Below are 24,499 nucleotides of genomic sequence, written 5' to 3'. Positions count from 1 at the left end.
GATGCCCCACCCACAACCCCACTTCGATGTACACACCCAGTTTCCAGCTGTCAGCAGCTGTCCTGTCCTGAAGGCATGTTCTCCCGGGCTGAGAGAAAGCAGAACTGGCCCAGGACCAAGATGGAAGTTTTGCTATTGAGTCAAGTCGATGAGAAGTTGGGGAGGTCAGCTGCCAGGATTTGCATCCTCCTTCCACCCCTGGTCATGTCATGGGCACACCAACTTATTCAAACTCCCCGAGTGGGAGTTTCCTCCTTTGTAGAATGAAGATACTACTAGTACGTAGTTCAAAGGAGTGTTGTAAGAACTGAGTGAAAGAAGCTACCTAGAGCGCTCAGCACAGTGCCTTGGGAAGCAGAGCCATTGCTGGTGGAAGCTCGCAAATAGATGTCTGCTGCCACCTGGTGGCAACGGCCAATTTTCCACTGAAACGTAAGTGTAAGTGAAGGGCCCCATTTGACCTCCATGTAGGATTGCACATGTGGTGGTTTCCACTTTGGTGTTTTCGGTGTGGCTACATCTAAGATCTCAATGGAGCCCTGTCTTGTGTTAAGAGTGGGAAATGGCCAGGGCCCCCCGGAGAGGCTCTTGGCTGGGAAAGCCGCTTTCACCTTGGAGAGCACTGCCACCTAGTGGCCATACTTCATACTTGCCGTCAAGGGGGAACACTGACCACAGGGAGAAACTCCACCCTTCCGATGATCCATGGTGGTGATCACGCAGCCCTCTTGTTCATCTAAGGGAGTTCCTTCCTAAATGTCCCCTTGCAAGTTCCTAGCACCTTTCGATCCTCCATTGATGAATTCTGGGACATTTATGGCTTCTACGAAACATCTTTTCACTTGGATCTCTTTCTCTCTCTTGCCCAGAAGAATATGGGTCCTATGCCACGAGGAATAATTAAAAGCATGCTAAGACAGTGCAGGTTATCACAGGATGGCCCTATTTAACAGGCAGCTGTGGAAACATTGCCTGACTTTGAAGCAGCTCTGTCCCCACATTCCCAATGCTAACAGCCCCTCCAATTCCAGTCGAAACCATCTGAACGAGCCTCATTTTCATTTGTCCTCATATGCGCAGAGGTGGACACATAGTAGGCACTCAGTAAGCATTTGCTGACTGAATGCAGGGCTTTCAAGGAAGTAAACTCTGAGCACATCCGTACCAACCATTTATATTCATTCCCCACAGCAATTCCAGAAGTCAGAAATCCAATCTAGAGTAAGTAAATGGTCAAAGGTTCCACTGAAGAAGTGGTGAGCCTCAAATCTGAGGTCCCTGTCTGATCCCAAAGGTTTGTCAGAGGGACACTGACAGTGACAATGGAAATACCCATACGAGCAGGGACATCGTCTGCAGGACGGGCTCTTTGGGTTCACATACGTGGTCTTCCCGGCATTCCTTCCTCTCCTCTCCTCCACCACAGACCCCAGCAACAGGAGTGTGCACATGACCTAGGCTGGCTGTTTTTGCCACCTGGGACTCATCATGATCATTACACGAGATGGTCAGAATCCCGAGTCCCTGATTGCTACCTGCTGGGACTGGTTCAGAAGAGCCACTTCAGGCCAGTGAAAGCTCTGTTAGTGAGAGCTCTAGCTCCAGACCTCTAGGATAGCCTGCGTTTTCTAATCACAGTAGTTGTTTTTTTTTTTTTTTCCGCCAATTGTGAAATTTCAGGGATCCTGGGAACCAGTTGTTAAACTGTTGGCATCTTGAAGTCAGCCACTGCAGGAATATTTATACCACGGAAATCTGCAAACGCTTATGAAGAAAACGGAAAGAATGACCTTGGCTTCATCTCCCAGAAATAGTCCGGTGACATTTTTGGTCTTTGTCCGTTTGGGCTTTTTTCTCAGTGTGCAGCTATTAGAGGCTAGAACATGCCTCCCTTGTAGCTTTTTCATTCTTCAGTTTACCCAAGTGTTAACCACTGGGCCTGCTGTCAGCTGGAGGGGTGGAGGGAGCAGAGCTGTGAGTATCAGAGAAGGAGTAACAAAGCCCCTTTGCAGAGTCCCTCCCTCAGTCACCAACACTGCCCTCTGTCTCCTGGGACCCGTGAGAGGGTCCAGTTCAGCTCCTCAAGGCCTTTTATTCATTTCATTTTGATGTTGCCCCAAGAACTTTCTGTAGAGGGTCAGATTGTGAGGCAAACACATTTCTCCACTAGACGAGCGATTCTCAACCTTGGCTGCATGTTAGCTTCTCAATCTTGGCAGCTACTAAAACATGCCCACGTTCATAGCCATGTCCAATTAAGACGAAATGAATCAGAAGATCTTGGGGTGAAGCCCAAGGGCCAGTCTCTCTAAAAAACACCTGATGATCCTATGTGCGGTGCAGCCAGGTTTAGGGGCCACAGAACTGGACAGTGAGGCACAAGCCTGGTGCATATGAGTCTCTCCTGAGATGCTTTTAATTTGTATTAATGTCTGGGCTCCAGCCATTAATGAATCCAAACTTTAAAGCTTTTTCCGGGTGATTCAGATGGAGTCCGAATTGAGAAGTGCTGCTCTAGACCAAATGAGAATGGCCTTTTATTTTGCATCTTATCTCAAACCGTGCAACCATGTTAGTAAAACAAAACGAAACAAAGCAAAACAACACGTATGGAGTCCTGATGTTGCTATCACCCCAGACAATAAAAACTTCTTCCAAAGATCAAACGAATCCCTTGATCTTACCCTGGAATCAAAGTCTGGATAGATAGATAGATAGATAGATGATAGATATTATCTTCTCTTTACATTTTCTTCTTAATTTGCTCAGCCTTTTTGCTGGGGGTGGGGAGGTTGTCTTTTCTCGACAGTCTGAATGGAATCAAAGCTCTGCCTCACCAAGACCCACAAAGCATTGAGTTGATATGCTGGACAAATGCACAAGAGCCCCCGACAAATATTCAAAACAACCCAGAACGATGTGTGACTGTATCTGCAGCTTACAAATCATGCATCAATTCCCCCATTTTCAAATGGAAGTGGAATGCCCAGACCTCGTTCATTACTTACTCCAGATCAGTGATTCTCAAAGTGAGGTTCCTGGACCATCACCACCAGCAGCATCTCCAGGGAACTGGTTAGAAAATTCTTGGGCTGCGTACCCTAGACGTACTGAATCAGAAGGCTGAATCTGTGTTTAATGAGCCCTCCAGGTGACACAGACTATTGCTGGGGCAGGAGAGCCAGTGCTCCCCCTGAGGCACATCAGTATAAACAGCTGAAGACCTCTGCAGAGACAGAATGTGGCCTCAGTGGGTGGGCAGAGAAAAACCAAGCAAAGGAGAGGTTTGTGACTTTACCTTGCCAGGTGCCAGCATGTCCATTCCAATTGTTCGGAGCCTACTACCTGTGAACCGAGAACAAAGCATCTGGATAATTCTCCCGTCAAGGTTGACTGACACTGAGATGACTAGGTCATGGCAGAATTAAAACAAAAAAAAAATTTTTTTATTATGTGAACATTCTTCTTTCCCGGAAAGAAAACATCTGAATGCTTGGGCGGCATTTAGAAATTGCCAGCGTGGGGGCGCCTGGGCGGCTCAGGTGGTTGAACATCCGACTCTTGATTTCAGCTCAGGTCATGATCCCAGGGTTGTGGGATCGAGCCCTGCATCAGGCTCCACCCTGAGCATGGAGCCTCTTAGGAGCCCCTCTCCTCTGCTCATGTTCTTTCTCTAAAATAAAAAAATAGAAAACTTAAACAAAAAAAAAAGAAATTGCTGGTATGCCACCTGCAGGTATTTCCTGAGGCCCCGTTCTTTGCCTTGGTATCATCTTTAAAGCCTTTGAAAGTCTCCCTTTCGATTCCCCACTTGTTTTCTGTGCTCCCAGCAGCCCCATTCTGAATTTTGTGTGGGTTCTGTGCAGGGAGATACATAGTCACCACACTCTTATGGCATAGGAATCCCATAATTAAAATGAGCAATGCTCCAAAGTGACTTCATGGCCTCATGTGTCCCACAACGGTTGTCTGACACCAATATATACAGGGAGGGATGAACCCGGAGTAGTGACCATAGGTCTAGGTCACAGCAAAAAGCCTGCATATCCGCCCTTTACCCATTAGTAGTAATGCCTCGCATTAGTTTTGCCCTAAGAGCTTCCTCCGTGAGAATCCCTGAAGATCCCTTCCACCCTGACATACCAGACTCTGCAACCCCTTCCGAGTACCCAGCCCTGTGCACGTGACTTCCCTGGCGTGGCCCAGCACCCCCAGATGATAGTAGTGATGGGTGCAAAAATGACCAGGACGCGGAATCCCTAGCTGATCACAACGCGCTGCCCCAGAATGTTGGAAGGAGTCCTGTAGATGGAAGAGATGGAGGAAGAGACCCCAAGGAGAGTGGCGGTGGTGGGGAGGAACCGGAGACAGAAGGTCTGCGCTACAGGTAAGTGTGAGGGGCCAGAGGGTGAACGGGGCAGCTGGACCCTGAAGTGGCCATGAGGGAGTAGATAGGAGGGCACGAGGAAATTTGGGGAAGAAGCTTCCTGATTAATCTGTGGTCTTCATATGCTCTTTAAAGTCTGAAATTCTCCATTCTTCAGAGGAGAGCTGAATACAGGTGCTGAGAATGTGATAATAAGAATTAGAACCCAGGAGCCACATGCAAAGCTTGAGTTTTAACCATTTGTCCTACTGTTTGCCCAGCCATCTCTGACCTTGGAGTACACCTACCTCATCCAGAGGTACCCGAATCATTTCCGGGGTCCCGTCAGAGGTTTCTAGGCTCTAGCCAGGGCAGTTGGAGACAGCATGGCAAAAAGGGGCATTGGGACAGGCTGTCACAGGCTGGGGACCACTGCCCCACCAGCTGGTTTAGCCTTTGTGGTTCAAGTATGCGAGAGGCAGATGCCGACACACAGAAGTCAAGGCCAAGGGCGCCTGCGTGTCACCGTTTGGCGGGTCCGTCTTCTGACCTCTCTCCACCCCCAGTCAAACAAGTAGCCATGGTTTATAAAAAAACACAGCACACACCGGGTTTTAATGAGAAAATAATTGTATACTTGCATCGAATGCCTCACAATCACTATAAAACTGAAGCAGGATAATAACATTTAAGTGGTTAACATACACAGGAGAGCCAGATACAGAGTATAATTTTCAAACACAGTATTGCTGCTGTTTCCCCCCCCCCCCTCCCCCCAAAAAAAAAAAAAAGTCATTTGGGTAAAGGGCAACACAAAATCAAAGCTGGCAGTTCACTCACTGAATGCTTAAAATTCAGGAAATTGGTTCTGTCACTAAAACTGGATATATTCACCATCTCTAAACACTTAGGCTATTTTTTTTTCAATACATAGTTTAATTACATCCATTCTTGAGTTGGAAAAATGTTTGTCTTCAGAGACAAGAGTCAACACTGTCTTAGTGTTTGTTACACCTTATATGTGTGTGTTGTGTTGTGTTGTGTATGTACGTGGACACTGATCTATATACTGCTTATACGTCATTGTCTAAGGTGGGCAGCATGCAGAGGTGTAAAGAGGCAAGGAAATTGCATTGTGTCACCCGAGTAGACTACAGCCCAGCCTCCTACCACTGACAGACCCTGTTTCCATAATTTCTGGATGAGAGAGCCAAGGCATGTCAGTAGTTAATCAGCTCCCGAGGAAAGTGAACATCTATAAACACTGTGGAAGGGAACGCTTTCAGGAAAGCTTTTAACATCTACAGAATCTAAACATTTGTTATAGTTGAGATTAACAAGCTTGCGTGCTATTTGGGGGCAGGGACGAGCATCAGAGGCCAATTTCCTTGACAGGCCTCTTCCTCTTGATGGATTAGGCAGTAATGACTCTCCTCCAGGGGTCTGTTGCATGTTCAGAAGGTTAAAGGGGTTCCTTTGGGATCCCAGGGCCTAGCACGGTGCTGTGTACAAAGCCCGATGTTTTCTGAACGAGGAAAAAACTCAAGAGCACAGAGAAAACCTGGCTCTTCCAAGGGAACTGCAATTTACATTTTAATAGGATTCTAAGTGAGTGGACCAAGGAAATCGACAGCAGTCCTCAGAAGGCAGCAGAGGGAACAAGCGAATGTTGCAGATGTAGGGGCCACAGTTAAGCAGCGCTGTGACTGTGGGAGGCTCACGGAAACTCTGCATTTGTTGCCTTATCTACACGTGGAGCGAGGACCAAAGGATCCCTGCTAGAACTCTAGGCAATGCTTCCGGTTCAGTCAACTGTAGTCAAAGGCCAATTTGTCTGCCTCCAAAAGATTCCACGAATTGTGTGGCCTCCTAAGCTTCCCATTCAGCTGCAAATTCTCTTCTCAAATGTAGGTTTAAGATGGGTGGGGACCCGGCTTCCTTCAAAACACAACGTCAGGTGGGTCCTGAGGGCTGTTTCCTCTTGGGAAAGACAGTGTTTGTCTATATCAAGTCTGTGTTCTCTACCAGATTCAGAGTTAGTCCAGAAAACACGAAGCATGTTTCTTTTTTTGTGCATCTCATAAAACCATCTGCTCTCCAGCCATCCTAGCTGCCACTGTACCCCTGAGCCACAGGAAGCTCTTGTCCCATCTTTTAGTCACATGCCTGCCATGGGAACGCTGAAAATCCTCAGGCAAGGCAGCCTTCCTGGGGGCTCCCGTTTCACCCGCCAGGACTTCTAGTCTAACACAAACCTCATTTTCCTGGGAATGTCTGTCTCCATGCCAGCCTCCCCCACTTGAAAATGAATTCCTTGCAGCAGGGATCTTATTTGTTTTGTGTCCCCAATGGCTAGCACATTTTGTTGAATATTCCTTCACGATATTCAGGAGAATATACCACATAAAGATGGTGCCAGCCACCGATCTCTAGAATTTGGCTTCAAATTGCAGGTTCCTTTGGCAGTTTTAAAGGATCCTTGTAAGTTATCAGATGGTTGCATTTCTACTTTATGCCTACCGCTTGCCTGTGAATAAACTTTCCCCCTAAAGTCAACACTACACTATTAAAAGAAGCAAAGGTAATGTGCCTAACATCTACGTACACACTGTTGTGGAGTTGTTATTTGTCAGAATAACATATTAGAGCTTGTGACATAACAGTATAAAAACAAAAAGGAATTTTAGTGAGGTCTGGCTTCATTATTGCTCTTTTAAAAACCATAGTTTTAAAACAAATAGAAAAAAGAAAGGCTGGTCAGTGTTTTTTCTCATGGCCAGAATTAAAAACTTTTCTCATCCAGAAATTCAGGGCACCCAATTATTGAATACCCATATCATATTGCTTTAAATGACAGTAAGCTAAAGCTGGCATCCTTTACAGTATACTAAGCTATGAATACAAAGCATGAGAATAAATACGGTACTTCTCTAAATGTCAAATTACAAAACTGCTCAAAACTTTGCAATTGTGACTCATGCAAATACCATGTTAAGTCAATTTAATATTACAAATACTGCATCAGGTCGGTGCCTCTATATCCCTTTTCATAAAAAAGAAATTCTCACTCACTCCTGACGCTGGCAAACAGCTTTGGAGGAAATAACTGTACACCCTTGTCCCATGAGCATTCTGGAATTTTAATCCTTGCACACACACTTTACCCAAACACACAAAGGGACGTGCATGAGCACGCACGGGCACGCACGGGCACGCGCACACGCGCGCACACAAACACGCACACACGCACGCACACACACACACCATCTTTAGGATTTGTAGCTGATTCCAAGCCTGCACTTAGATTTCTATTCTATATTTTTCTCTTCATCATTCTGAAAAACGCTGGTTGCTCAGCAAAAATAATATCTGTTACTTCCTTAATTTCCCACGTTCTCCCTCCCTGTTTCTCTGTCTACCTTCATGTCCTTTCTTTAATGATTCCTTTCTGATTGATCCAAAATAATCTGTCATTCTTCCTACTAAGGTCCACTTTATAATATAAAATATAGTTATAAACACCTTTTTATTTCCTGTCATCTGCCTCTCGAAGGCAGAGTTTGCCCTTTTTTCAATTATTGCCACTCTAAAAATACCCCCACCATCTTGAGCCAAGCTGTTGGATGTGTACAGATTTTATACATGGATATACTCCCCCCATCCCATCATAAAAATAGTTGTTGCCCACTAAATATAGTTTTCATATGAAGAAACATAATTGTGAAAATGTGTTCTCATAAACGGCAAATTAGTCAATACTACAAGCAGACGAGATCCTAAAGCTAAAATAATCCATTTGGTTTGGCTTTCTCCCTCTTTCTCAAACCCCTCATGTAGAATAGATTGTGTTTGCAACATGAAGAAACATTGTCTTAAGAAGGTGGATTTTATATATTGCGATCATTAATTGCTCCCAATTAAAAACAATTAGATGTAAGAGAAATGGAATCCTAATTGCCTCTCCTGGCAGATATAGAGAAACTTGCATTTCATTTTACGGCTGCTGGAGTAAACGGAGTTATTCCCACACCTCTGATGCTGTGAGCGACGGTAGGGAACCGGTGCAGGGAGTCTCCAACACCCTGTAGATTGCACCGGCGTGGGCTCTGCAGCTCTAAGTGGCCCTGTCACCAATGTTTGTCATCACCCAGCGAGGCTGGTCTCAATTCCGCCTGGAGCAACCATGTTGATTTGCTTGTTACTGCTTTGTCCTTTTGGATCAATTGTGGATTGGTCCAAATCCAGGTGATTCTTTTGAGTCTCAAAAAATCCTTTGTCTTTTGACTCCTGGGTGTTTATAGAGTTTGATGGGTAGGCTTCTTTTTACTTTATTTTTAATTGTTGGTCATTGCAGCTTCTGGTCTACATAAGGATTGTGGAGTTTGTTTGCACTTCAATAAATATTCCATTAAAATGCTTCGATGTGTTGATTGCTTGGTTTCTTGGTAACCCAAGCACCAAAGAAGCTTCCTGGGTGGAAGGAAGTTTGTTACTCATCGTCCTCTTCCTCCTGGTTGGCATAGATCCCTGCCTCCCAGCGCAAGGCCAGTGCGCTCTTTCTTCGATTAACCCGTGTGGCCTCAAGGACCTGAAGAGAGAGGGAAAAAAATTAACCAGAGTTCATGGATGTTCACTATGTACACAAATCAACTTCTCCATGTCTTTCCTCCTTCCTTCTCAATAGCATATAATAAAGGGAACGTAAGACGGTCTGATACTGCTGGGAGGTAGGAGGGACATGGTCAGTAAAGCAGGCTGGTTGGTTCCGGATATGCACTCATTTCCAAGCCAGATTTCATTTGCTATTTGACCCACAGTTTTCAATATAGAAAGATTTAATTACCCTGAAATGTTCTGCACCTCTTTTTGAACCACACTTCACTCTGCACTAAGTGTGTTGATAACACAGATCTCTACATGTCATCCGATCAGTGCTGTCTGACAGACATTACTATCTGTGTTATCAATATGGTAGCCGCTAAGCTACATGGCTATGGGGCACAAGGAATAAGGCTAGTGTGGCTGAGAAACTAAACATTTAAGTTTAATTAATTTTAATTTTAATATCCTCAGGGACCCTGTGACTACCATATTGGACAGCACAGCTATAGGCCGTCTTAGTCTCTTTGTGAACAAGTAAACTGGAAAATAATTCCAAACAACTGGACCAGTGTGGATTCAATCTCTCAAGCTCTGTGGACTTACATAAGCTATGATCACATTTATATCATAAAAGTCTGCTTTGGTATAACCAAACTGCCAAGAGAAACTAAGTGGAAAGAAAAATAGTTTCCCAGGCCAATAAAAAGCAATCCGAGCATGCCAACGCAATGTCAGGGCCACAGATGCTAATAAATAAAATGCGAGGTGACAACATCAAGGACAGATAGGCTCACCACCATCAGGGTAAGGCCTCCCTCCCTTCAGTTCGCTAGAATAGTCTGTGAACTCCCGAGGGAAAACTTCAGCCAGGCTGCTTCAGCTTTAGTCTGATCAAGATGGATGACATTCGGGTTGCCAACATATGAGAAATGGCTCAGTTTCATGGCACTGCACCACAAGGGAGCCCATGCACGCCAACCAATTAAATTACTGTGGCATTCGCTTAGGACATGCAGTTTCTGATATTAAAGAAAAGTCTAGCAGAGCCAACACTGGTTGATGATCCAAAATGCAATGAAGGCTTTGCTTATTCTAAGAATAATCATTTTGGCAAGGGACAGAGTTGCTGGCAAGTCTAGAGAAGCAAGGAGATGCAGGTGACAGGCAGTGGTGGGAACCGAGGCACAAGCAAATTCTGGGTAGAGTAACGGTCTGGGGGTCCATCTCAACCTGCTTCTTTGCACATCTGACAAATGGATGCACTTCCCAGAGCTTCAGTGTGCTTTCCTCAGGGAAGCTGTCCCCAGTGCCCCCAGCAGGGACAGCTGGACTTAACATGTAGGATGCACTAGCCATGTCTCCTAAATGAATGGTCGTTGTTAAGCACATAAGCCATGTCACAAAGTGTCTTGTGTAAGCATACCATGGTCACTTATCCCATACGTAAGAATAAGAAACCAGTAGGAGGAGCAAATAATGCTTCCAAATCTGGTGTAGGTAAATAGAGGATTCTTCTAGAAGGTCAGTGCGTGGTAACATGGTACTGAGAAACAGCACTGGACTGGAACTGGAAGTCCTTTCTTTCCAGTCCTGTCTGGAACACGTTGGTGTCGTTCATGGCATCTCTTTATCTGCAAGATAGAAACAGCACCTGCCGTCTTTCCCAGGCTTTCTCCGGAGGCAGTGCTGACCCTGGAGTCCAAGCAAGTCTAGATTTAAACCCTAGTGACCTTAGAAAAGTCACTTACCTTGTGCCTCAGTTCTCTGATGTGTGAAATGGGAATTATAAAAACTACAGTTCAGAGTTGGCCTGAGGAATAAATGGGGCAATGTATGCACAGCACTTAGCGTAGATCCTGGCGCATAGTTTTCAAACAATCATTAGTTCTGTCATTATGCGAAGGGGCTTTGTAAGCTATGAAGTGGTGTTCCAACACATGAGGCATTTTTATAATTTATAATTATAATTTATAATTTAAATTTTATAACATTTTATCATTTTATAAGGAACTCGACATTGTGTAAGATGCTCATCTGTTCACTTGGCCGGTTGTAGATACAAACTGAAAAGCTTCCAGAAAAGCTAAAAATCAATCATGGCTCTGAAAAGAATGGTCCCTTGTCTTGTTATTTATGCTCTATTGTAATTCTCAATCATGTTAAATAAATTCAGTCTCCTTTGTTCTTCAGGAACCCGTGTTACAATCTGTCTCTCCATCCATCTTACAGATACTTACTGGCTTCCTACCAAGTGTCAGGTGCAGTGCTTTATGTCGAGGATAGAACGGCCTCTGCCCTCACGGAGCTTAGCCACCAGAAAGCATTACGGGCAGGGAAATCTTTATAATTATGGAAATATTCAGCACAGCTTGGATTTGAATATCTGCTTGCTGCAGCCCAAAGAATTCACTTACGCCAATAACGAAGGCTCTTTTCTTAATTCATTCCCCTAATTTGTACGCTGCTTAACACGATACTGAATTTCTGAGGACATCTAGAGCCTCTCATAATGGCAAAGACAGGAAAATAAACGGGTCGTGATAAAAACAGCCAGCAACCTTGCGGTCAAATTGTCTTCAGGTGCACAAGGTTTCTGATCCAGGACTGGCTCAGGGGCCACTCTACGATGGCCTTTTGAAGGTTCAAAGGCCAAGCCCTTTAGGGTTAGGCCATAGCTCATCTAAATGAGCACTTGTTCCATAATTACTTCAGAGTACAGTACTGCAGTGTGTGTGTGTGTGTGTGTGTGTGTGTGTGTGTGTGTTTCTCTAGAGCAAATCTAGAGCTCTGACACTTGAGTTATTGCATATGAACTTTATTTCCTAAAGCCCATTCCTTTCTTTTCTGGGCAGAAAAAAAAAAGCACTTGCCTCAGGGCTCTAGTAACACATCACATGTCCTTGTGCACCACTTACTGTTACGATCTTGACTGTCCTACGGGATTCACACTATTACTATTATTACTATTGTTAATCGCACTTCACATAGGAAGAAACTGAAGCAAAGGGAGGTTAAGTTGACCAATGTTAAGGCGGAGGAGAAGCTCAGATGGGCACCCAGAATCCTGGGTGTGGAGCTGATGCCCTAGGCCACCACGCTGCCCCGCGGCTCAGTGCCGGTGCGCGTAGTAGGTCCTCAGTAGATTGTTAACTGAGTGAATGAGTGAGTGACTCTCCCTACAGTTCTGTAGACTTGAAATAATTCTTTTAAAAACAGTAAAATAGTTTGTTGGAAGAAGCAACAGAAAGAGCAATTATACTCTGTAGGAATGGAGAGGGGAAAACAAAAAAAGTTTAAAAATAATAATAGAAAAACCTGATTTAAGGCTTCATTGATTTTGCAAATTCAGATTTAGACCTGGTGGGAGGGGAAAAAAATCAGTTGTCTTTGAACAACCCTCTGCTATGAATTTTCCCTCTCCAGTGCTTGCGGGGATTCCAGAAAATTGCTGAACTTTGCCTAGACATCAACAGAGAAAATTGTATTTGGGGGGATGTAACAAAAGGCAGAGGGGTTAAGTAATGTCAATCACCCTATTTACGTTAACATTTTGTCTTCCTAAATTTCTCTTCAGCTGAAGATAGACTGGCACCAGTTTTACCTTCCTTGAATATATTCGATTGGATTTTTGTTATTCTTAATGGTGCTAACTCAGAGGGGATAGGGGCCTAGGGCCGAATTCTTCCACTGCCATTGCCAAGATGAGAAGCACAATTAGTCACTGAGGAGGGTACAGGGAATGATATTCTCAATATTCATTTTATATCTTATGAAAGAAAATTACTGATCATCATCAGCTCCCATCTCTGGTTCTAAAGATTTTGCAAAATAGGGAGGTTTTAAAAATATATTGTGCTATAAGTTAGCACAGCCATTCTGAAGAATAATTCGCAGTATGTAATGAGTGTGGGGATGTGTTGTCCTTATATGACTAGTCCTTCCGCTCCTAGACGTATAGATAGAAACTCTTCTGTAGGTTATGCAAAGCGACATGTACAATAACATTCACTGAAGCATTGTTTGTAATGGCAAAAAAAAAAAAAAAAAGAAAAGAAAAGAAAAGAAAAAAAGTGAACCAATCAAGAGAGAGAGAGAACCAACCAACATTTCCATAGGAAATAGGAGGATGAATAAATAGTGCTACAGTCATTCAAAGGGATCCTATACAGCAGTTATAATGAATGAAGTAGAGCCCCAAGTAACAATGTGGACGCATCTGAAAACAAGGTAGACAGGGGCGCCTGGGTCGCTCAGTCAGCTAAGCATCTGACTCTTGATTTTGGCTCAGGTCGTGATTCTCACAGTTCATGAGACTGAGCCCCGCATCAGGCTCTGTGCTGACAGCACGGAGCCTGCTTGGGATTCTCTCTCTCTCTCTCTCTCTCTCTCTCTCTCTGTCCCTCTCCACTCATGCTCTGTCTCTCTCTCTCACGCTCTCTCTCAAAATAAATAAATAAACCTATTAAAAAAACCAGTGTAGACAGAATAAAGTAAGGAGTGGAGGATGCTACAGTATGTCATTTTTAGAAAGTGTTAAGGCATGCAAAACCATAGGATGTTATTCATGTATAGAAACATGAAATATAAATGTAAAAACATGCATAGAAATGATGAACCCCAACTCAAGAGAAGTTACCCCTCAGGAGAGAGAGAAGTGGGGACTGGGAGAAGTAACAAGAGGGCCTGAATGGTATTTGCCATATTAGTTTATTTTTAAAATATTAAGCAAATACTACAAAATGATAAGAATGGTCAAAGCTGGAAAGGTGGACTTTATCGTTTTGTTATCTGTTCTTGAATGCCAACTCCATGACATCAGGGACTTGGTTTTGTCGACTGTTCTGTTTTTGGAACCTAGAAAAGTGCCTGGTGCCTGCTAGGTCCTCACTAGATTGTTAATCGAGCCAATGAGTGAATGAGTCTCCCCACAGTGCTGTAGATTTAAAATAATTCTTTTAAAAATAGTCAAATGCTAAAGAAAAAAAAAATAGGAAAACAGTGTTTTCTCATCAAAAAAAGGAAAAATATTTAAAAATAGAGGAAAAGGAAACACTGTGACTTTTCACAGCACAGGTATTTGTGAAATCTGTGTAAAAGGAAACTGTACAGAAAGGAGGAGGTTCGGGGAAATTCAATACTGACAGGAGCTTCTAAAACAAACAAAAACAGGTTTCAAGATCGGGGGAGGGAGGGAAGTGGGCACTGGGATGGTTCGGTGTTGGAGTAACTTGTCCTGAGGCTACGGAGCCGAACTCTCTGGATTTGTGCTATGGCAATCAAAGGACTGGTCAGAATCAACAGCTCGGTCCGCTTGAGCGGCCTTGTTTTCTAACCAGACCCGAGTATATTTGCTATCAGTGCCTGGAGAAACTAACGTCCGTGCCCTCGAGTGCAAACACCCTCCAGATCCGTGAGCAGGGCGAGGTCTTCTCCAGCCCCCCCTACACAGCACAGCAAACCACAGCAGCGGGTAGCACTGTTGCATACACCCCAACATTTCCAGGCAGTCCCCAGTTCTGCAAAGGCTGGAAGAAAGAAATATGGAGACGAGCTGCTTTCTTGCCCTTCTCCTTTAACATGTCAGGAAACGGCCAACCACAAGAGCATGCACTTGGGTCAGGCATGCAGGAACACCAAGACAAACAAGTGGAAAAGTACCTCGGAAGTCACCTTGCAAGACAGTAACTTAGAGGTGTACTGGCAGAGAGGGAAAAGAGCAGGGTTAGTACACAGCAGAGACACGCTCACACAACACCCCCCAGCCGGGAATCGGCACCACGCTGGGGGCAGACGAGCGGGGAAGTGACACGGGAGGCCATTATACACCCACGCCAGACTCGCTTCATCTGATATTAGTTTATTGAAAAATCTGTATCTTTTGGAGCGAGGAGATACCCTGTTATGCATTGATAAAAATATCAGATAAGCCATACTTTGTTAATTCAAGATTTGTCGCTTCTGTTTTCTGTGCTTTGAATTAACAAGATTCTTCCCCGCCCCAGTATGCAACCAGCTGCCCACCAACAAGGTCTTTGATGACCGTTTTGGATTTGCTGGAATCCGTAGCCAAATAGCCTTTTCTCTTCCTGTAGTTCCTTTGAGCCCCACAGCGGTCCTGTAGCCCGTTGTCCCCCACAAAAAAGACACTAACCACAGGCAGGAGTTGATTTGGATCCAAGGTTTGTAGAGGCAGAATCTCTGTAGGTGAGTTGTGAACGGCACTGCCTGGGGAAGGCCCACGGCCCCCCTCATCACTATCCTGGGGGTCTGGATAAGTTCCTGAGAGTGGGGTGATCCTGTAGCAACTGAAGTGACCCTTTAGTACCTGTAGGAGACTAAAAGCCTCCACAAGAAAAGCTCAGAGAAAAAAAAAATGGGCCAGCTATGGGAGATCACATAGAAGAACAAGCTTTGGCCAGCCTCTGCTGGAATTGCGGTGATGACCTCACATTTACACAGCTTAGGACACTGGAGGCATTTCCTGGGCTTTGGCGTTGGCAACCATAGGATGACTAGGTGGGATCATATGTCTGTGATCACTAACTGCTTCTAATGTGTAAGAGCTTGAAAATTACAAGTCTGTACTGATTGGGCTGATGACTGGGGGCTGATGAGCTTGGAGCTTTCCTCCTCTTTTCGTACCTCCTCTTTCGTGAGCAGCTAGGAGAAATCTGGGCAGCATGAAACACTGTTGACTGTAAGTTGGGCTTCCTGTGGAGCCTGGGGCGTGGGGCCCTGAGTGCGCTTCCCTCATCCACTCAATGAGAGTGGGCCATGGGGTGTCTTGGGTTGGGGGGGGGACGTGTGCGAGGAATTCTCAGGAAAGCAGTAACTGCTTAGCCCCCAGCTTTGACTTACCCCAGGAGAATAAGTGAGGTCTTTTCTTATTTCAAGACAGGCAGGGATGGCTGAAATACTTCTCAGTATCTATTTTTGGTGCAAGAGAGACAGTAGAAAACCGACCAAGGGTAGATCCTATGCTAGAACTGGGGCTGGGGCTGAATGCCCCAGGAGACTGTGATTGGGATGCAGACCAGCATTAATTGAGAAAGAGAAAGCAAACCCACCAACCTGTTCAAGAGCATCACTGACTCAAGAACCCATGGTTTTCTGAGGCTCAGCTCAGGTCAGGTTGGGAGAATAGCTGGCCAGAAAAACAGTTTTGCCTACATATCTTTCCTTTGCAAGGCATCAAGGAACCCTCTAGGAAACTATGATTCATCAGTCCATCATGTGTTACATGACTGACCAGAGATGGCATCGGGCCCAGATAAGGGCACATTTCCATATAAGAAAACATTTCCAGATAAGAGAAACCCACAGCAAGAACAGGACTGCTGCATCTGGATGTGCAGTGCACACACTGCACAAAAGCACCAGGCGGAGGGGGTGAGGGGTGGGGGGCGGGGTTGAAGTTCAGTGCCCCCACTCCCCTCACAGCATGGCAGGTGCATCCTGGCAGATGAAAAATGGCGCCATTTTAAACATTCTTACAAAGGCCCTGTAAAGGCTGGTAAACAGCCAGGGTTAGGGGGTAGGGGTGGGGTAGCAACCTCCTTACCCCCAAATTAGGTGAGGGGTCCATTTGTCAGTGGGGCTGGCTGAAGCCTTCAGCACAGAGACATTCATTAGTGACCACGTCACACAGAACAAGGACACTGGCGGGTGGGCACCTGCTCAAGGTCTGAGTTAGTGATGGCCATTCGGGGAGAACTTTTCAAGAAAAGGGGCTTTCTCCCGTTCCTTTGTTATCGACTTTTTCACCAACTGCGAAATGAGCAGAACATCCACAGATGACTTAATATTCCCGATGCAGTGACGTGTGGGTAGATATTCCAAGAGTCATGATTTAATTTCCCATCTTCTATCGTTCTTTGACCGTCACCTTGTTTCCAGCAGAAGAGGGGGACAGCTCAGGGACATGAAAAAGGCTACTGGATGTTACAGCTTCCTTCCCTCACACCATCCCCATGGCAGGGGGTCCACAAGCCAGAGGTTTCCTTCCTGGCCTGCATACGATTTTTTATAAAGTGGGAAAACTGTAGCTGGCAATGACCTGGGGACAGGACTCCAGCAACCACTGCTGCTCCCGGGGTGGGGGGACTGAATCTGTTTTGATGGCCATGATGTTTTTCTCGGGGGTTGGCAAAAACCACTCATGAAACTACAGGCATGGCTTCCCTTGGCTTCTCTGTCTTCTCTTTCTTCTGTCCTTCACGCTCAATAATAGCATTGTGCCTAACGTATCACTATACTTACATGACGATTGCCCCATTTGGTTTTTAGGTCTTCCTTCTCCTTAGCAAGCGAGTCAAATTGTTTTCATGCCAACCAGAAAGAACTCACTGCCTCCTATGGGCAAACACATGGTTTGGTCCTGATCATGTGTGAGGGACTCATAGTGTTGTCAAGTGACTTACTGGAAGGAATCCTGGCAGATGGATGTGTCAGGTGACACTGGACTCAGGTGAGCTGGGTGAGGCTCCTGGAGGGTGGACAATCGAAGAAGCCATGTTTCCCCCTCAGAATAATGTGGGTGAATGGAACCAGGAAAACAGAACTACCAGCTTCTGGGACAGGGAAGCCAGTTACACAGTCATACGACACGCAATCCATTTGCTCTCTGTTATTAGCCTTCCAGTAGAAGAGACAATTAAAGAAGGGGCCAGAGATCGGCTAGGAAAACAAATGGTTTGTTCATTCCTGCAGGTAAACTTCAACACATTCTCCAGTGACTTGAGTAGATACAGTAGAAAAGGTCCCCTGAATTAAAAGGGCTAAGAGGTGAGGTCAGACGTGGCTCTAAAATGAAGTTTGGCTGATGATCATCTATTTGCTTTAGAAGCAATCTGAATATGTTCTTGAAGTTTCAGGTCTCTTAAAAGAGGATGTAGTGCATTGGATAGGTTTTGTTCTGTTCCTAAGAATTTTCTACAACAATGGACTTGGTTCTCTTGTAATATCAAGAATGGTGCAAGACACTTGGCTTTGACTTCAAGATCTGAGGATGTTAACAGCCTGATCAGTTAGTAGGTTTTCTTCCTTATTTGAAATGTTTATTTACTTGAGAAAAATAGAGACAGGAGGCTGCCACTTTATTGCGTAAGCGAAGGGTAATCAGTATATTAAAATGCTGATTCTAAGTAGCTTCCTCAATGCAAAGGGGAAAGCCAATCTGGTTGCCTCCTGAGTTTGCATGAAGGTGGCTGCCAGCCTCTGCCTGTGGAATGAGCAGGAGTCGGCTCTTCACTTCTTTGGGTAGTATTTTCCTCTAATGTCTGCCCTCCAACACAGAAGGCGCACACAAGAGATATGCAGAATGTGCTCAGAAAACACTTGCATGGGTCACATGCAAAGTGTTTCCATTTGTTCTTCCCCTTCCATGCCAGAATGCAAGGGGTCCACTCAGCTGACTTCTGCCAGAGCTGCTGACATATGGTGTGGACTCACTGGGAGAAAAGAAGCCACTTACAGCACTAAGCGTTAAAAGCACAGGCTCCAGAAAATACCTGAAGGTAAACTCCATATTTTAAGTAGGGCTGCAAAGAAGGACTGGTTAAGGTGATTTGATGGGCTGAAGCCCTATGGGCTTGGGGAAGGAGCCCAAGCAACAAAAGTGTCTGCAGCACCCACGGAGGGCCAGGCTCCGTCCCACTGTGCAAATGAGGAATGGCCCCCAAATGCTCCAGCCTAACAAGAGTACCCGAATCAGTATTCCAGGCAGCTTAGGTACAAACCCAAGGGAGAGCCTGGGGACGCAGTGAGCCATCAGGCTGCTCTACATGTGTCTGCTTTCTTTGCCGCTAAATATTTTAAAAGCATCGTTCAGTATCTGGCTTCAATTTCAGAAATCTTTTAAGTTAGTCAACCAGGATATGAAAGGCAGTAGGTCAGCATGGAAATCCTGCTACGAGCCTGTAGCATTCGAGGTTAGGGTGACCCAATCATTTATCATCCAAACTGGGGCACTTTTAAAGGTGAAAGGGGATGCTGTTAAAAATTACACCAGGACCACAGGCACAAACCAGGACTGTCCAGGTAAACTGGGTAGTGCATTCAACTAAGTCAAGCCACTTACGACCTAAGTGAAACTGGGTGGGGATGGGAATGTGGAGAGACTAAGGCCACCAGACTCCCAGGAGGGGGGCATGGGCCCCTGAGGCTGGTCCCGGGGCTCCTGGCTGGGGGGGCTGTGGGGAGCAGCAGCCCTCACATCTCTTACTGGAGAAAGAAACCACGGAGCAGATGATTTCCTTCAGGGTTCGTGTGAGTGTCACGTGCAACCGCCTTGAGGGTTGAGGATAGCAGGGTAGCCCTGTGGTTTCTAACTGTCATTTAAAATATCTCTTTCCTACCAAATTGTACGCACAGGCTTGGTAATAGCCCAAGACACAGTCAGCCTTTCCAACGCGGTGTAACGTTTATGGGGATCGCTGGGAGCAGACACGGGAGGAAGGGCACAGCCCCCGTTCTCCAGGCAGATAAAATCTCTACGGGGCAGGCCAGCGATGGCAGCCATCAGCTCCCCGGTGCCTGGGGATGATTTCAGGATGCTCGTGTCCTTCCCCCCCCCCCCCCGTGTTGTCCTTACGTGTTTGTTTGTTTGTTTGTTTTCCCTACGCACCAAGCATCCCGTCCACCAGCGTGCCCGTGAGCTCCAGCTCCGGTTCCCCTTGCGTGATCAACATTTTTTGAGAAACAAGGCAAAAAACCCAAACCCGACTCCAGTCACGTTAAACCACACATTTGGAAACGGGTTTTGGAACCAGGATGCCGGCCAGACCAGTGCACACACGCCCGCGCCTGACCTGGAACACCGAACGCCACGCTGCCGCTCGCCCTCAGACGAGTGAAGGAGGAAAGGAGGAAAAACTTACACTACTATCATCCATTCTCTCACGCCTTTTAGATTTGTGTGTCTCATAGTCTTCCATGAGGGTCTGCATCAGATTCTTGGGCCGCTGGGATCCGGCAGCCTCTTCGGGGGCTAAGTCAGGCTGCGAGCTGGGGCCTTCAGGTGAGGGGGATGAAGGAGGTTTGACTTTCTCTATTTTCCCTGAAACAACACGAAGAGAACACCCTTTCTAAGCTCGTCTGCTCATGACGGCTTCTAGAAAGAAGAGAACACTGGCAAAATGCAACCTCTGACAGAGTGGTCCCGGAACGGTGCTGGTCACCTGAGCACAGGGACTGAAAGCTAATAAAGATAATGTCACAAGCCCATCCAACAAAGGTCTCGAGGACACCAGTGCTAAAAGTCAGTCAGACCAAGGAGGCCCACAGGCACTTTGCAAATACGTGTCAGACACTGGCTCCAGTTGTTTTGGGGACATGTGCTCCATCACGGATTCCTGAATCCGACCGTCAGAGAGGGCAGTGCCTTCAAGCCTCAGAAACCCACTTTTTGCAGTTGAGGAAAACAGGCTCTTCCAAAGGGATGCCGTGCTGAGGTCCCAGGGTGCTGGCGATGGTACCAGATGAGGCAAAAGAACCTCACCAGGTTCTTTCCCTGCACCAGAAGCTGCCGATGGGGCAGCTGACCTGCTGAGCCTTTCTGCATGGACAAAACAGCACTGTAAAACCTTTGAGTGAGAACTAGGCTTGTTCTTTCCAGGTCACCCCGGTCTCACACTGGGCAGCTTCATTTTTTAAAAAAAAATTTTTAAGTTGTATTTATTTATTTTGAGAGAGACAGAGACAGCATGAGCAGGGGAGGGGTAGAGAGACAGAGAGAGAGAGAGAGAGACAGAGAGAGATTCTCAAGCAGGCTCTACACTATCAGCGCAGAGCCCGACATGGGGCTTGAACCCACGAAGCTGTGAAATCATGACCTGAGCCGAAACTGAGAGTTGGACACTTAACCAACTGAGCCACCCAGGTACCCCTGGCCAACTTCATTCTTTACCTTACCTGCTGGGGTCCTGGAAAGCATGTGGTTTGAGACCTCTAGACCTTAAGGAAGGAATGCCACCGACAAAGGCAGGTTCAGTGTTGTAGAAAGGTGTGCACCAGACATGGGAAAGGTGAGATTTTACCTTTTGAAGTGCCCTATAAGACTTCTCAGGATAAGGAGATCAGGTCAACTGGGATGGTGTGGTGGTGGTGACTCCAGATACTTTTATTAAGACCGTCTGCATCCTTCCCTCTTGGGAAATGGCTGGCCCTCACTTCTGGCCCATCACAGGGGGATTTCACTGCCACAGAGCCCCAACTACACCACTGAGAAGCATCTTCAGGTGCAACAGCCATGATTTTTCCATGCCCCTTGTGGGAGACACAGCTGGTGCGTGTGAACAGGGGATGTGGAGGAAACACACAAAACCTAAAAGTTTGGATCTAAAAGTTTGGAAACCACCAGGGGAGGATGAAGATCCATTTGACCCCTTCCATTCCCAAGCAGAAGGTGGCTCGTCTTTCTTCACCTTCCTCCCCAGACTTCTAACTTGGCAACTGCCTGCCGGAGCTGCAGTCACAGGTGAAGCCTGGAGACTTGGGCTTGAAGACTCTCCACGTGGGCTGCCACAGACCTTTTCTGGGCACGGCTCCTCTTGATGGGAGTTGGACACCCTCCCCACCCCCTAGAGTTCAAGAAACCCAGGTTTTAATTCTCGCACTGCCATTAACTAGCTATGTGTTCACTGTACACAGACATTTAATGTTCCCACTCTTATCTTGGGCTGATCATGTAAGTTCTCCAAGCTTCAACTTTCCCAGCTATAAAATGAGAATTTTGGAAGAAGATGTCTTTGAGGTTCCTTCTCACTCAGACATTTTGCTAGTCTATCAAATACTTTTGGCAGGAAAATCGATCCTTATTGGTTAAAACAGAAGGCATATGGCCATGATGTTTGGCACATTAGGTGCCAAGTAGTTTTCAATACACAGGGCACTCCATCGGCATCAATAACTTAGTAAAACTCATTACCTTGACCTAAATTACCCAGATCATTAATAAAAAGTATTTTGATACTGACAGTAAGACAACAAATATTTCAAAATCCTCAAATTCACTAGCAATGGATTATATTTGTTATTATGGAAACAGGCAATGCTATAATGATGCCCAGAGATCTATCAACTATATTAAATCATAGCAAGATTTTTTTTTTTTTTAATGGGAGAGGGGGTGAGAGAGAGGGAGAGAGAGAATCCCAAGCAGGCTCTGTGCTGATAGCATGGAGCTTGAACTCATGAACTGTGAGATCGTGCCTGAGCTGAAATCAAGAGTTGGATACTTAACTGACCAAGCCACCCAGCCACCCCAAATAATTAGCCCCATGGCTTCTCCCTCCTTCCTTTCTTTCATACTGAAATATTTTGAAACAATCCTAGACCTCAGGCAGTATTACCCTGAATGTCTTGTGTGTGTCTCTAAAAGTTCCCATGGACTTTGAGATGAAGTCTTGAGAAATGATACAGCACAGTGGTGAGCATGCAGCTCTGGAACCAGCTGCTTGGGGGTGAATCCACCACTGTTTGCAGCCAAATAACCTTGGGCAGGTTACTTACTGTTTCTCTACCTCAGGGTCTCTACCAGCATATGAGTATGATGCTAGAGGTACCTACCTCATGCAGTTGGTATAAGGACTAAATAAATATTTATAGTGTATAAAGTTAATATTTAAAACAGGGAGCATCCAGTGAATCTGGTTACTTCTTATTTAGAATCTCAAAGAACAGTATGTCTACCAAGTAAGAACGAGCAATTTCAAGGGCATGTTCTGCATACAATTTTGGCAACTCTTCCAGAACCAGAAACAGACACCAAATCGCCAGGTTGATCATTTTCCAGGTGACCTCATGGGTCTCCAAATAATTTCCCAGAAGTCACCCCTCCAGCATTAATCTTCCAGAAGGCAGAGTCCATATTCACTGCTCTAACTTCACTCTTTCACACGGCCACAGGGGGATCCCTGCCTCAAGGCACTTTGTTTATGCTTCTATGAAAGCCTTTTCACATACCGGATTGTATCATACCTGGGTCTTTCAGCTTCTCTTCTCAGTTAAACTACATTTCAACCAAGGATAGGGGCAATTTCAGCCATTATGAATCCTTTAACTCAGCTCAGTGTAAACTCCATTAGAACAGGACTTTGTCTTTCCTGGTCATTGCTGGACCCCAGTACCCACTGGGGTATTTGGCATAAGGCAGGAGCTCATGTTTGTTGAATGAACCAGTAAGTACGTTATGACATCTACATAGCAGCCACTTGTTACATGATTGTGGGTTGGGACAAAATTCCCAACAAAGGATTTGACGGAAGAGCTTAAATGTCTTCACCAACTCCATGAAAGAAAACAACCATGGTCTACAGAATCACAGACTCAATGGCTTTGCAGTAATAGCAAGCACATTTATATGGAATTTTATTTATTTAGATAGGCTTCATGTCGTTTGATCCTTACAGAACCCTGGGATGTAGTCAGGGTCGATGCCATGACATCTGTGAGTGGTTTAGACCACAAAGACTCAGATGTCAATGCCAGCCCAAGTTACGTTAGCTAAAGTAACAATCAGAATTGGGTCTTGTCTGGAAACCAAATCGTGTTGATTATGGCTAACTTATATGGTGGTATGTATGCTGAAAGAGAATCGTGAAGAGGGTGAAGGGTTAATATAGAAAGTAATCAAGTATTGCACATTGAAAGATACTTTCCTGCGAGTATTCCCACAAAACCACCCATCTTTGGAGCAAGTTTTACCGGTTATGGCCACTAGAGGTCACATGCGTAACAGGTAGGAACCTCTGGACTTCTGGAATCAGTTTAGTTGGTCTTAGGGGAAATCAGCTTTGCTGGGCTTCTCTGCTGGGCACTGTGATTTCCAACCCTCCCACCCCCAGTATGGTTCAAACCACGCACAGAACCCCTGGAATCACACAGATTGCCAAATAGGGGGAAATGGATCTGCTCCATACTCAACATCTTCTTCAGAAGGCCCAAGTTTGCAGCCAAGAGTCTTCTCAGTGAGGATGGTGAAGAGACTTCTAATACTTTTCCCCCAGTAGTGGACATTGCAGACAATACCATCGTTTGGGTCTTGGGATCATTACATGAACGTGATACAAAATGGTCTCTGCCACAGGCCTGGGAAGTCTATGTCACCCTTGCCCATGGCCCTGTAAGGCCCCTTGAAATTCTTTGGCCCAGAGGACATACCCCATTACAATTCCAGAACAGTGATGGTTATCTTTGGTGCTCACTGGTGCGCATCTCGCACAGCACTTCCCAGCACCTCCGGGTTCCATCCCGGCTTGCTCCGCCAAAGCTTGCTCTCGTATGTCTATCCATTCAGTGAATGACTGAATAGAGCTAATGATAGCTAAAAGGGGCCTCTGTTTTCAATGACAAATATCCTGCTGTCTAGCTCCTCATCTGGACTGCATACTCTACAAAATAGCTCTCTTGAAGGATACCAGTCACTGTCCCTGTGAAACAACATTAACAGAAAGTGTCATGCAGACCTCAGGGCACATCTGTGTCCGTCTTGGCCAAAGGCTGGTACCTGATATTTACAGAGCAGCGAGCATA

The 24,499-nt window shown here is 45.7% G+C and overlaps 1 protein-coding gene across 8 annotated transcripts in view; it reads right to left on the bottom strand.

The window, feature by feature from the left end:
• Positions 1-4,978: 4,978 nt before the first annotated feature.
• Positions 4,979-24,499, bottom strand: part of PALM2AKAP2 (PALM2 and AKAP2 fusion) — a 443,327-nt gene continuing 423,806 nt past the window's right edge. For 5 of the 8 annotated variants that reach the window (XM_049635979.1, XM_049635962.1, XM_049635998.1 and 2 more), the window contains 3 exons: positions 19,846-20,024; positions 14,627-14,665; positions 4,979-8,954 (listed from right to left, as the gene is read on the bottom strand). In XM_049635979.1, coding sequence (XP_049491936.1) covers positions 8,856-8,954; positions 14,627-14,665; positions 19,846-20,024 — 317 coding nt within the window. In that variant the 3' untranslated portion in view covers positions 4,979-8,855. The remainder of the gene's footprint in view (positions 8,955-14,626; positions 14,666-19,845; positions 20,025-24,499) is intronic. The other 3 variants (XM_049635954.1, XM_049635988.1, XM_049635971.1) reach the window with 2 other exon arrangements.

The sequence above is a fragment of the Panthera uncia genome, chromosome D4 (genome assembly GCF_023721935.1).
Source record: "Panthera uncia isolate 11264 chromosome D4, Puncia_PCG_1.0, whole genome shotgun sequence".
In the NCBI taxonomy this organism is placed as follows: domain Eukaryota; kingdom Metazoa; phylum Chordata; class Mammalia; order Carnivora; family Felidae; genus Panthera; species Panthera uncia.
This window is presented reverse-complemented; position numbering and strand designations above follow the sequence as displayed.